The sequence below is a fragment of the Channa argus genome, chromosome 17 (genome assembly GCF_033026475.1).
Source record: "Channa argus isolate prfri chromosome 17, Channa argus male v1.0, whole genome shotgun sequence".
In the NCBI taxonomy this organism is placed as follows: domain Eukaryota; kingdom Metazoa; phylum Chordata; class Actinopteri; order Anabantiformes; family Channidae; genus Channa; species Channa argus.
Window position 1 is genome coordinate 22,282,042 of NC_090213.1, and position 13,588 is coordinate 22,295,629.

The following is a 13,588-nucleotide window of genomic DNA, read 5'->3' on the forward strand; positions in this document are numbered from 1 at the left end:
ACATCCTACCTGTGGGGCATAACCACTCACAACATTGAACATCACCCCTTCAACTTCCAGCTTCAGACTCATCAACCTGTCTGATACTCTTTTCACCTCTAGAACATTCCTCACAAAATCCTCTTTCAATATTACTCCTACTCCATTTCTCTTCTTATCTGACCCGTGGTAAAACAACTTAAACCCTGCTCCTAAGCTTCTAGCCTTGCTACCTTTCCACCTGGTCTCCTGGACACACAGTATGTCCACCTTCCTTCTCTGCATCATGTCGATCAACTCCCTAGCCTTCCCTGTCATAGTACCAACATTCAAAGTCCCTACTGTCAGTCCTACATTCTTAGCTTTCCTCTTCTCTCTCTGCCTACGAACACACCTTCCTCCTCTTCTTCTTCTTCTTCGACCAACAGTAGTCCAATTTCCACCGGTACCCTGTAGGTCAACAGCACCGGTGGCGGTCGTTGTTAACCCGGGCCCCGACCGATCCGGTATGGAAGTCTTTGTCACGATTCGCATGTTTGATTTGGCATGTGTTTTACGTCGGATGCCCTTCCTGCCACAACCCTCTGCATTTATCCAGACTTGGGACTGGCACAAGAAGACACTGGCTTGTGCCCCCTTGCGGTTGCATTAAATATCAGTAGATAATGAAAGAACAAAAACTAATACAAACAGCACCAAACAAGTCTCAGCTCCTTTCAGCACAAATAGTAAAAATTAGCGCTTCTCGATAAACACAATTTGGCGCTTCATTTCTTTACGACACAGTGGCTTTATCGATCACGTGAATTTTCTCAAAGCGATACACACATTGATACAGGGTTTCACTTTTTGTGCTTGATACACACAAAAGGTTCGATATTGTATTACCCATCACTTGAACTCTGTTCAACCAGCATTGTCTTTTCATAAGAAAAAAGCTAAAGCTAAAAGATTAAATAGCTTTTAAGTAGTTAATATATAATGTAAGGAGCAAGCAAATGTGTTATATGTACACAGAAAAAATATAAATAAGGTGAAGCTCATTGTGGTATTATGGCAATTAAAATAAAATGTTAAATAATGCCAGAGCTAAATTGCACTGGTTTGACTGGTCAGTTTTGTTTATGAGGTTTTCTCCATCCTATCTGTGTCTTGCTAATACCTCTGCTCCAGTCTTGTGTTTCACCAGGATAAGCCCTTTTAAATCTTGGGGAAAATAGACGGAACAAAAATTCAGTGTCAGAGACGACAATCTTCTAATTGTAACACCCCAGCTGTATTCTAATATTAGCTAAGCTATCATTTCTGTTTAGGCTCCTTTCACGGATCAGTCATGATATTGTAAACACTGGCCTAATATTTAGTACCCCCCCCCCCTTTTCCCACCTAAAAAACCCTGATCTCTCAAGGTATTGAGTCCAGTAAACTTCTGAAGGTAAGCTGCGGTATCTGGCAACAAGCTGTCAGTAGCAGATTTTTATTTTCTGTAATTAACAAGGTGGGACCACTATGGATCGGAGTAGTTATTCCAGAACATCCCACAGATGCTTTTTTGGATTGAGTTCTGCATGTTTGGAGGCCACGTCCACTCAAACCATTCTTGAACCATTTTTGCAGTGTGGCAGGGTACATTACCCTGCTAAGAGGCACCACTGCCATAACGGAATGCCGTTCCAATGAAGGGGCTACATTTGGTCAGAAACAATATTTAGGCAGGTGGTACCTGTCAAAGTAACAACCACAAAGGGTTCATGGGACCACAAGGTTTTTACAGCAGAATATTACCCAAAGCAGCTCACTGATTCCTGCTGACTAGCTTCTTCGCATATTGCATCCTGGTGCCAAATGACGGTCACACATCCGGCCATCCACGTGTAATTCATGTAATTCGTGATGTAATTCATCAGAGGAGGCCACCTTCTGCCATTGCTTCGTGGTCCAGGCTTTAGGGGGGCAACTCTTGCCTTTCCCAACACAAAGGCACTATGAGCTTGGTTACTGACGTTTCGCAGTCCCATAGCCATCCTCGCTAGCGTCTGCAAAGTAATGCAGTTGAGCAGACACAGTCTGACCAAAGCTTTTCGGCTTGAAACATCCCTCAATTCCAATGTTGTTTAGCTGCTCTAGACCTTGCACCCAATGGGACCACTTTTGGGCAAGGTGTTCAGGCACAGTCTCATCCCATCCCAGTCTCATCCTGCAAAGCTCCTGCAATATTTTCCTAGCATATAAATTCACAGGTACAAGCATTCCCAATGGATCATGCACTGAGCTCAACATGGATAAAATCCCTCTTCCTGTGGGGGGGCTTACTTTGACTGAATGCACCATTGCACGCTCATCCCCATTTCCATTGGAAGTGCACTTTGATCCAGATCCATTATTTCCATCGCCTTCTCCTCCTCTGGAATGTCTGCTAACACCATCCAATCATTGCTGATCCACTTGTTTAACCTGAAGCCACCCATCTGACATATAGATTTCAAACTGTGGTAAAGAGACTCAGCATTTTCTAAAGTTTCAACCGATTTTAGACAGTCGTCTACATAAAAGTTTTGCAGCACTGTATTTGCTGTGGAGGCATCAAACAAATCTGTGTTGTCTTCTGCGTATCGCCTGAGTGCATAGCTAGCACCACTGGGCGATGAAGTTGCCCCAAACAGGTGCACCTCCATCCTGTATTCTGCCATCGACTGATTAACGTCACAATCTGGCCACCATAGGAATCTGAGTAGGTCAGCGTCGGCTGACAAGACCTTTACCTGGTGGAACATAGCCTCCACATCTGCCACTATTGCCACAGGCTCTTGACGAAACCTAGTCAGAACTCCAATTATTGTACTAGTAAGGTTTGGTCCTTGAAGGAGCTGCTTATTCAATGAGGTTCCCTAATAAGACGCGCCACAGTCAAACACCACACGAAGCTTAAGCCTTTTAGGATGGTACACCCCATGATCTGGAATATACCAAACCTTCCATCATTGTGGCCAATCTCCTTATCCGGAACACTCACTGCATATTTTTTGGTGATCGTGTCATTCATGAAGGCAATATAATACATCTTAAATGAGGGATTGCTGAGAAAATTTCTCTTCAGAGTAGTAGCACGTTGTTCTACTACTGCCCGGTTGTTTGGCATTTTAATGTCCAAATCCTTTAATGGGAGATTAAGGCAGTAGTGTCCATCTACCAACTACTACAGATTTTGACACTCTTTCCATGAACAGACGATCTGCCTTAGACATCTCATACTTGTGGGCGACTGTGGCGCAGGAAGGTAGAGCGGTTATCCACCAATCTCACAATTGTTGTTTCAATCCCCGGCTCCTCCGGTCACATGTCGAAGTGTCCTTGAGCAAGACACTGAACCCCAACTTAGTTGCTCCCGGTGAGTGTTGGCCAGTAGCATAGCAGCTCCCCCATCAGTGTATGAGTGTGCGTGTGATTGTGAGTGCGAATGGGTGAATAAGAAGCAGTGTAAAGCGCTTTTTGTGCCAATACGTAGAAAAGCGCTATATAAGTGCAGACCATTTACTCGTCCTCCTGAAACATAAGCCTTCCTTCCTGAGAAACTCTCTTATCCTTGTAAGGAGAATTCTGTAGTTTTTTACAGCGCTCAAAAGTATGTCCCTCTTGGCAAAACAAACAAGATTCAGGTGAGCCTTTGATGGTATTGGAAGAGTCTGCATTACTAAAGCCAGGCTTTGCACTCACATTGTGGGCGAGCCTGTGGAGCAGGAAGGTAGAGCGGTTGTCCACCAATCTCACAGTTGTTGGTTCAATCTCCACCTCCTCCAGCCAAGTTTTGAGTGATTTTATCCTCGGCTCGAACCACTCTTTATGGTCAGTATTAATTTCCTCTTCCAGCTTAAGCCCCTGGTATACCTCCTTGAGTGAGGTATTTATGCTACAAAACTCCTCAAGCAGATTGTGCTTGGTTTCCTCCATCCACTATGCAGCAGTTCTCTTTCACGAAAGAGCGTGTCTTGGTCTTTAGTTTTACCAGCTGGTCTTGCTTGGCCTTCCTTTTTTCTGTCAAAGCCTTGAGACTTGGCTTTTGCCTTTCGTTTCAGCACGGTGTCTGGATGAACGGCTGGATCAACTTCTCAATCATTTGCTGAGTAGTGTTTAGCCCATGCACAGAAGGTTTCTGACTAATGTAGAGGTGATCTTACTCGAATCTGACGAATCTAACGCTCCAGCAAAAAACTTTGCTCCAGAGATCGTTGTATGACGAACATTGAACATTTATTGTACTTGCTTCTCAACTTACTTACTTACATACAAGTTTTAGTACAGTAAGCTCACTAGCATGCTCATCACCTTCATCAAACAAGTTTCTCAAAGTATGGCTGAACTCACTAAACTCGCAGAACACTGTAGGAAAACGTGTGCCTCCACAGCTACACACTGAACCCTTTTCTTCTACGTTGTTGCGGTCCACACCACCATGTAGTCAGTTCCTCTGCTCCAGCTACTGCGTGAAGTCACGTCAGCACCCTTCAGTAGCTGAGCTGAACTGCATGCTCTCGCCACAAACCCCTTGCATTACATTGTTCCCTTGACAAATGCACAACAAACTTAAAAGGTAAACTACAAAGGCAACCATCAAAGGCAAACTATCCAAGCTATATGATGTCACTAATGACATCAACAGTACAAAGAAAGATAACACAACACAAATACAGTACAGTTCACAATACATACTACATAAAACTAAAACTGAGAAAACCCTTGGTTGGCTCATATAGACACATTTGGCAGTATACCACTTTCTGTAGATTCTGACCACTGCATCAGTAACATTGCACAAGAGCTATGGTTTTGCAGTTGCTCTGACCCACTCATTTAGCCCTTACAGTTTGAACCTTGTCAAGGTCCCTCAAATCCCCACACTTGCCCTTGTTTTCTGCTTCCAACACATCACCTTTAAGGACAACATTTTTCTTGCTGCCTTAGAGGCCACCTACTTTTGGGTGACATTGCAACGACAATAATCAATGTTTATTTAAAGAGTTAAGTCTCCAAAATTGACGGTATTGTGTTGAGAACATAGACTAACTTAGCAGACTTAATTTGAATGCATACGTTTTGGACAAATAACCCTTAGCGAAGTCTGTATTGCTAGTGATCAGAAATAAAAGATTCAGAGAAATCAATAATAAGTTTAAACTAAGTGCAAGTATTTGTATAACTCTTATTTTGGATGATATTAACACTGTGCATTTTTCATTGCCTATTATAGGCCCACAACAATTGTGTTATTTTTCACTTTTTTAAATGATAGTTGTACTTTCGAGTTCATGAAAGTGACACAGTACATCTACAGTACCAGTTTCAGAAGGTTCTTGGTTATATAAGTTTTCATAACAGGTTTGTGCCATCCAGTAATGACAGCACTTGCTCTATTTGTAGAGTGGTCTTTTTTCCAGTGTACACGTTGCTTACTTCTCCCTTCACACCTACACATACCGTCCGTCATTATTACTGTCTTATTGGCTTCATTTTATTCTTCGCTCTATCCCGCCCTGATTTATTTCTGTCTTATGCAGACACACACCCACACTTTCTCGCTTATTATCAGTTTTCTGTCTACTGTTCTTTTTAATCAAATCTGTCCTGATCTCACTCACTCTCTCACTCACTCACTCACTCTCTCACACACACAGACACACACACACACACACACACACACACAGAGTTTCTCCCTCTGTCTCTTTCTTTGGCCTAACCAGTTGGGTGGAAAGAATCACTTGTTTATCTCTCCCACTGTCCATGAGGGGCTTTAGCTTTGCCGGCACTGTTGCCTAGCTACTGCAGTTGAAGCCAGCATTGGCTGCTCGTGGTGTGTGTGTGTGTGTGTGTGTGTGTGTGTGTGTGTGTGTGTGTGTGTGTGTGTGTGTGTGTTCCCGTTGACATGACAAGCTGAGGACAGTCTCGTGCTGTCCTCACTGCTCCTTACCAGGGTGGTTGCCAGCCGTTGTATAGCTCACATGGTGGTACACACACACACACACACACACACACACACACACACACACACACACACACACACACACACACACACACTGTATCTACTCCAGAATTAAATGTAGTGGTCCAGAGAGCTGACCTTTAAATTGAAAATATCCAGTAAGCGGGGCCCCATGCAAATAGATATTGATCAAATTGATCCAGTAGACAGTACTGTATACCACTTCTCATGGGCAGCCTATTTTGTTTTTGTTGCAGTCCATTCATCATAATGGGGGTGCACGTTTTCCTCCATTGTCTCAGTAGTATCTATTTAACTGTTGTGAGAACCAAAATAATCCACCTCTTTTTAAAGGAACATTCCAAGCTCAGTGGTTAAGCCGTACAAAGACAGCTTTTAGGAGTGTGGTACTTCCTCAGACCTATGCATTTAAAACTACCCTCTCTCAAACCTATTATTATACAAAAGGAAAATTTGCTTGGTTTTAGGTCTGATTGATAAAGTTTGCTCTGATTTGTTGTTTACATGGAGTTTTTGTTCTGACTGCCTCACACTATATACAGCTACATTACAAATAGAAACTCATTCTTTGGTCACCATTCCACAATGTAGTTAAATTGTTGTTAACGATGTCACCTTAAAAGTATAGTGTTTTTATATTTGCATTTTATGTAGTGCTTATTTTATGAAAGGTGGCTTTATCTAGTGTTTCAAACTAACACTATTTAATTTTAAGAACAGAATGAGTAAAATGAATGTAAATATCCCCCTTTATCTGACAGTGATGATCTGCTTTTTTTCACAAACCTGTCACAGTACCACTATTTTTCATAGCATCCTTTGCCTATGACTTCAGCATATGCTGCCCCCTCAGCCTTAACAAAGCTCCTACATTCAGAAGAATGATTTAGGCTTACACAAGACCTGTGCCAAGAATCTTACTCTTCTCACACGCGTCCCATCTCTTTAAAAGCAGTCTGATGTATAGTGCAGAGCAGAGAGAATCTGAATACTTCTTTCACTTTTGGAGCTTCCACTTTAGTCCTCTGGCACAGTTGGATCTAAAGTATTGCACACAGCAGCTTTTACATTTGTTTGTGTGTTTGTGTTTGGGGTATCAAAAACCTCAGCCTGTTCTCCCCCTGAAGGTCACAACCATTGATGATGGTGTAACTCCTCTATAGGCATGTGCTTGGGCCAATCATATGCTCAATACTGCCTCCCCCTGTCAGCTTGTCACTGGTTCACAATGAAAGGAGAAAGCAAAAAGCTCAGATTTATATAAGCCTCTGCACCTCTAGCCTCTGTAATCTTCATATCTACATGGCTGGTATTATCCCTTATGTAACCTGTTTAAGGCACTAGGAACTCCTTCAGCTGTATGCTGAATGAAGCTATGGCAGGAAGGGAAAAAAGTGGATCATGATGTCTGCAGCACAGTTAACCTCGGATGACTCTTCATTGGTGTGCATTTCTGTGTAAAAGTGATGTCACATCACCACTGTTGTAAATTATGTATCTCTTCCTCTCTGCCTCGACTGACCTCACTTCATATAAATCAAGGCCTCAGTCTTCTGCTCTGCTCCAGCCATGGTCTCATAGTTTTTTGGTCACTTCTGTTCAGTTATTGAGCTAATGGGTTCCTTTAACACTGTGTGCATGTACGTCATGAATCATGGCATTACAGGATTTTGTTGCACTAATCCATCTCTGCTGCCACACTCTGACTGTTCAGACAATGTACAAATGTTTAACTTTAGTTCAGTGAAAGGCAACCACTCCAAGTTTGACTGAACATATACCGATGTATTTACCATGAAAAAAATTAATTGAAAAGTAATTTAGAAATGTAACTATTTTTTAGTCTGATAGCATCAGCCTTTAAGTTGCTAAATTAATGAAAAATAAAATGCACAAAACACAGGGGAAAAAGGATTAAATAAATGAACATGTAAGCCTGTTGTTAAATAGATTTAATGTTGTTGTTGCAGGTCAAAAGACATGTCTCCATCTTCATGGTGTGTTCCCTTACATTTATGTGCCATACGACGGCTATGGGCAACAGGCGGAGCGCTACATGCGGCAAGTTGCCTTCAGCATCGACAGGGCCCTAAATGTAGCTATGGGAAACCCCGCTTCCACTACCCAGCACGTCTTTAAGGTAGTGCTGGTCTCTGGCATGTAAGTGGCTTATTATTACATTACTTGGTCTGATGATGTAAAGATAAAACCTTTTCTAAAATTTGTTACATAACAGTGTGGGGGTAATCCTTACATAGTGGCAACTTAAATGGCGGAGGGTGAGAGCATTTAAAATATTTTCAGTGTTAGACACTGTTGCATGGAATGATGCAGATTTATTTTTAGTATGTTGATGTGTCCAATCTGTCCTTTTTTTTTTTTTACAGGCCTTTCTATGGCTACTATGCCAAGGAAAAGCACTTTATGAAGATCTATCTGTACAACCCTCAAATGGTCAAAAGGTAAAGTTACTGTGGATCGATCCAGTTTAATGTGAATAGAGATCATCCCAGGCTTTTGTGTATTATTGTTCCCCAGATTGTGTGCACATGTCTCAGTTGGCGTGTTTGTGCGTGCATATGCATGAAGGCAAATGGGAAGATGCCGAATTATTTGTCAGCGAGCAGCGTTATTGGTGAGGATATAAGTAGAGTTGTGCAGCTGAATAGGCAGAGATGAAAGAGGTAGTGACAGAAGAAGCCTCAAGTAGAAGACAACTGTGAGACTGGAGAGGGAAAGGGAAAAAGGAGACTAAAAAAAGAGAGAATAAGGGGACGAGGTATAATAAGTTAAAAGGAAGAGAAAAAATGGTGAAAGAAAGAAGAGGAGAGTTTGACTGGCAGGATTGGCTCCTCAATCGGTCCTCTGATTAGTCATTCAACTCAACGTGATTCCTTCCATCCATCCATCAAATATCTGTAACCACTTATCCTGTTTAGGGCTGCGGGGAGGCGGGCGTCTATCCCAGTTATACTTGGGCAAGAGGCAGCGTACTTCCTGGACTTGTTGCAAGTCTATCTCAGGGCCAACACAGAGACATACACAAACAGACAACTATTCATTTACCAGTCAACCTAACATACATGTCTTTAAACTGTAGAAGGTAACCAGAGTACCCAGAAGAAACCCATGCAAGACTGGGGAAAGCTTGCAATCTGCACACAGAAAGCCAGGGATTTAAAACCGTACCTATTAGCTGTGAGGTGGCAGCGCTAACCACTCCTGACTTCAACGTAATACTCTGCAAACATGACACTAAACACTCTGAAAGACTTAAACACTGTGAACTGCAACTGGAGTTTACTACTGTATCTGCACGTTCTGCTGTGGTTGAGGATGGTTCTGAAAATGAAAGGATTGCTTTGATATACAGTCTCATATAAAAGATGAGACAAAAGATCAGAATTTCAGCATTTCTTTAATGGTATTTACATCTAAATATGCTAAATGACATACACTGTAGCACATTTAGTACCAGATGACCCAAATTTAAAGTGAGAAAAAGTACTGGAACTGATTATTGTTGCATGGTTTACCAAAACTAAAAAGGTATCGCAGTACCCTGTTAAAAAACATACTTTTTGTCTTTTAAATAGTATTGGTACTATGAGAATCTCTGTTTGAAGAAAAGACTGAGTTACGTTAATGTGCGACAGTGGCACAGTTTGTGTGTAAACAGCGCCATTTCCATTTCCTGTGAACAGACATGGGTGTGCTGTCTTTTCGCCCTCGTATATGCTGCACATAGCTCTCAGGTTAAATGAGAGGCATAGCTCCAAGTGTAGGATCCCTTCTACTGTATATGTACACAGCTGAAAGAGCAGATGTCACAAGCAAATGTGTTATTTATTATGTGTATCTGTAAATCAGGGCCAGCCCATGGGCACCACTAAACCAATCTGTGTAAGATGTTTAAAACCAATGCAAACCAAAGAAGCAGATACAGCCAACTTGGCAAAACACCTCACTGAAGGATATGTTCACTTTATAGAGCATCAGGTTAGTAAATGTGATAACATAAATACAAACAGTGTGTAATACCCCAATTCAAAAACAGTTTGGAGGATGTGCAAACATAAATAAAAACAGCATGCAATGATTTGCAAATCTTATCAAACAAATTGTATTCAAAGTACAAATGTTTTCTGTTGGTAAAATCTCTGGACTGCAGGCAGGCCAGTTCAGCACCCAGACTCTTCTCCTGTGAAGCCATGCTGTTGTGATAGATGCAGTATGTGGTTAAGCATTATCTTGCTGAAATATGCAAGGCCTTCTCTGAAAGAGGCATTGTCTGGATGGGAGCATATGTACTTTTCAGCATTTCTCTTCAACTTTCTCCTCTTTAGTCTGCAGGACAAGGCATCCACAATTTCTAAAAATAATTTTAAATTCATCTGACTACAAAACAGTTTTGATGCCTTTGGCTATTTTAAATAAGCTTTGGCTCAGAGAATATGGTGGCATTTGCTCCTTTTATACACAGTCATGTGACTAACTTGCTGCCAGTCAACCTAATTATGTCAAATGCTCCTCCCTTTTTTGTTGATTTGTGGTAATTACTTTTCCAGCCTTTTGTTGCACCTGTTCCAACTTTTGTGAGATATATTGCTGCCATCAAATTTAAAATAAGCGAATTACTTTCAACATCTATGTTGTTTGTGTTCTATTAATCATTGCATTGTGTTTTTCTTTCTGTTTAAACATCCTCTCAACTCTTTTTTTTTTTGGAATTAGAATTTGGAACAGGAGTGTCACAAAATAAGAGAGCAGACACTGTTTTCAAAATGGCAAAAAATATTGAGTTACACTTTATTCTGTTTGTCCTGTTGTGGATTGGCAGCGTAGATTCACATACAGATAGCAGTTTCTAGTTTCTAGCCAGACACTTCACTTTAAAATGTCTTGAATGTTTTTAAAGCTTCAGCAAGGATCCACATACAGCAAGGATTCATCTTGACTCAAGAGTTTTCAGTTATCTCAGTTACAGGTAATTTTTTTTGTTCATATGTTATCAAACTTCTCAATGAGCAGTATTGAGTCATACTAAACACAGTTGTGTTTTCTAGCTGCAAATCTAAATAAGCTTTAAAAACACACCTTATTCCATAAAAAATAGACATGAACATAAAAATAATAAGTCTTAAAGAAAGTAAAGTAAAATATTGTAAGCCTAATAAGACTTCTTGGTGATAGTGCTCAGTTGGTAAGGCAGTCGTCCACGCGCCACAGGGTCAGTGGTTCGATCCCCTGCCGCGGCTATATGTCGAAGTGTCTCTGGGCAGGACACTGAAGCCTAACAGCCCATTCCCATCCCCAGCTGTGCAGTGCCGGTCCAAGCCCGGCAGAAATTGGGGAGGGTTGCGTCAGGAAAGGCATCGGACGTAAAAACTGTGCCAAATCAACATGCGGGCAATGATCCGCTGTGGCAACCATGAGCTCACGGGATAAGCCGAAAGGACCAAAAAAAAAAAAAAAGTGTAATAAAGTAAACTTAATATAAATACGTCAGTACAAAAAGTGTTAAATAAGCAGACAGGTTATCATTTACTCATGGTGAAGAATTCATTTAGAGGTGTACACAGCCATTTTGTCTGCAAATTTACTGAGGATGAATGTATCAAAACAAACCGGGAGTAGCTTCAATATGTAGCAAGAAAATGATCCAAAACACACTGCCACTGTCAAAGGACTTCAGAACGAAAAAGTTGATGATTTCAGACTGACCAAGCCAATCACCAGACCTTAATGTAACTGATCCAACCACACCAACCCAGTTTCAGTGTTCTGCTAAAGAGACAAACGACAAGAACAAAACAAATAAGCTTCAGTAAAACCATGCAAATAAATATAAAAGGAAGAAGCTTTTTGTTGATTTCAGTGAGTCAAAAGATTAATGCAGTTCTTAAAGGCAAGTCATTTGCACCCAAGTATTAGGTTTGATTTCCTTTAAAACTGTGGCGCAGGAAGGTAGAGCAGTTGTCCACCAATCTCACATAACATGTTATTGGTTCAATCCCCACGTCTTCCAGTCACATGTTGAATTGTCCTTGAACAAGACACTGAACCCCAACTTAATTGCTGCTGGTGAGTGTTGGACAGCTGCATAGCAGCTTCCCCATCAGTGTGTGTGTGTGTGATTATGAGTGTGAATGGGTGAATAGGAGGCAGTGTAAAGTGCTTTGAGTGCCAATAGGTAGAAAAGTGCTATATAGTGATGTGAAACTTACATACCGAGTTGTAAATACCTTGAAATTGAAATTCTAAATTCTGTCCCTCTTTTGATTTTAACTCCTAAGCTCCTCAGTTTATAGTAAAAACTTTTGGAGTGGATTGTATGGCACTTTGAGTCAATTTGATATTCATAATCATAATCAAAACAGCTGTGCGTCCTACCAGTAATATTTGGTCACACCAGATAGTCAAGACACTGGTTCTTATACTTTTGACACATAAATATGTAAGATGGGATAATTTGATACAATAAAGGATGAAGTATAAGTTGTGTTATTAAATCAGGTTATTTTTGTCAAGCTCTAGAACATGTTCGTAGTAATAAAGACATTTCTAAAGGATTCAACATGTCAACATATTGTTTTATGCACATTTTCAGTGCACTGTTTCTCATGACTTCAAGACCACACATTGGTATAAACCTAGTAGGGCAACTTAGCCAATGATATTATAACACACTGAATTAAAAAGTTATGTGCAGTACAATGCAATGATACTGAGAAACACGTAATATTTTCCCTGTGCTAATTAGAATCACCTGGGTTTGTGCATGTCACCATTAGTACTTCTACTCTTTTGAAAATGGTTAGTTATCTGTGAATGTATCATTTATTACCAAATGGAATTATCTGTTTTTTGCAGAGTGTGTGAACTGTTGCAGAGTGGAGCAGTGATGAACAAGAGTTACCAGCCACACGAGGGGCACATCCCCTACCTGCTGCAGCTTTTCATTGACTACAACCTGTATGGCATGAATCTGGTTAATCTTGGAGCTGTCAAGTTCCGCAGAAGCCAGAACACAGGTAAAAGATAAGGCCAGAAAGTACTTGGCATGAAAAAACATGTTCAGTAATGTAGAAGTTTGCCTTTTTTTTTTTCTTTTTTTTTACCCAATTCTTTACATTTCACCTAAAATAATTATTAATCATTGGACATTATTATGTATTTCTAATGACACTAAAATCAAATTGAACAAACATATTAACAAATTCATAAATTCCATCTGATGTTGGCCCTAACCCCTGCCTCCCCTCTCTTTGGGGTGGTTCTTAATCTTAATCGATACAAGTCTCTACAGGGATTTTGCTGTGTTGTTGAGCAAATGGCCTTCTCCTGCTGTCTCCTAAGCTTTAGGGCAAACTTCTGTTTTTGTCTCCCCTGAAAAGTGGGCAGAGCCAGGCTTCTTCATGCTAACTGCATTTGTCCCCTGTGGCTCAGCAGGGCAGGGTTGTCAGCCATTTTTTGTCACTTCAAATTAGTGCTGATTTCATCTCAGCCTTAACTGTCATGGCACCCATGGCTGTCTTTTTTTTTTTTTTTTTTACAGCTTTTTGTTTTTTTTCCATGATTATGTACCCTCTCTGGTGTGTCATGTTTTTGCAA

At 40.9% G+C, this 13,588-nt stretch overlaps 1 protein-coding gene across 5 annotated transcripts in view; it reads left to right on the forward strand.

The window, feature by feature from the left end:
* rev3l (REV3 like, DNA directed polymerase zeta catalytic subunit) overlaps positions 1-13,588 on the forward strand; it is a 79,919-nt gene that overhangs the window by 23,736 nt on the left and 42,595 nt on the right. For all 5 annotated transcript variants that reach the window (XM_067481299.1, XM_067481294.1, XM_067481295.1 and 2 more), the window contains 3 exons: positions 7,945-8,134; positions 8,362-8,436; positions 12,848-13,008. In XM_067481299.1, the coding sequence (XP_067337400.1) occupies positions 7,945-8,134; positions 8,362-8,436; positions 12,848-13,008 (426 nt within the window). The remainder of the gene's footprint in view (positions 1-7,944; positions 8,135-8,361; positions 8,437-12,847; positions 13,009-13,588) is intronic.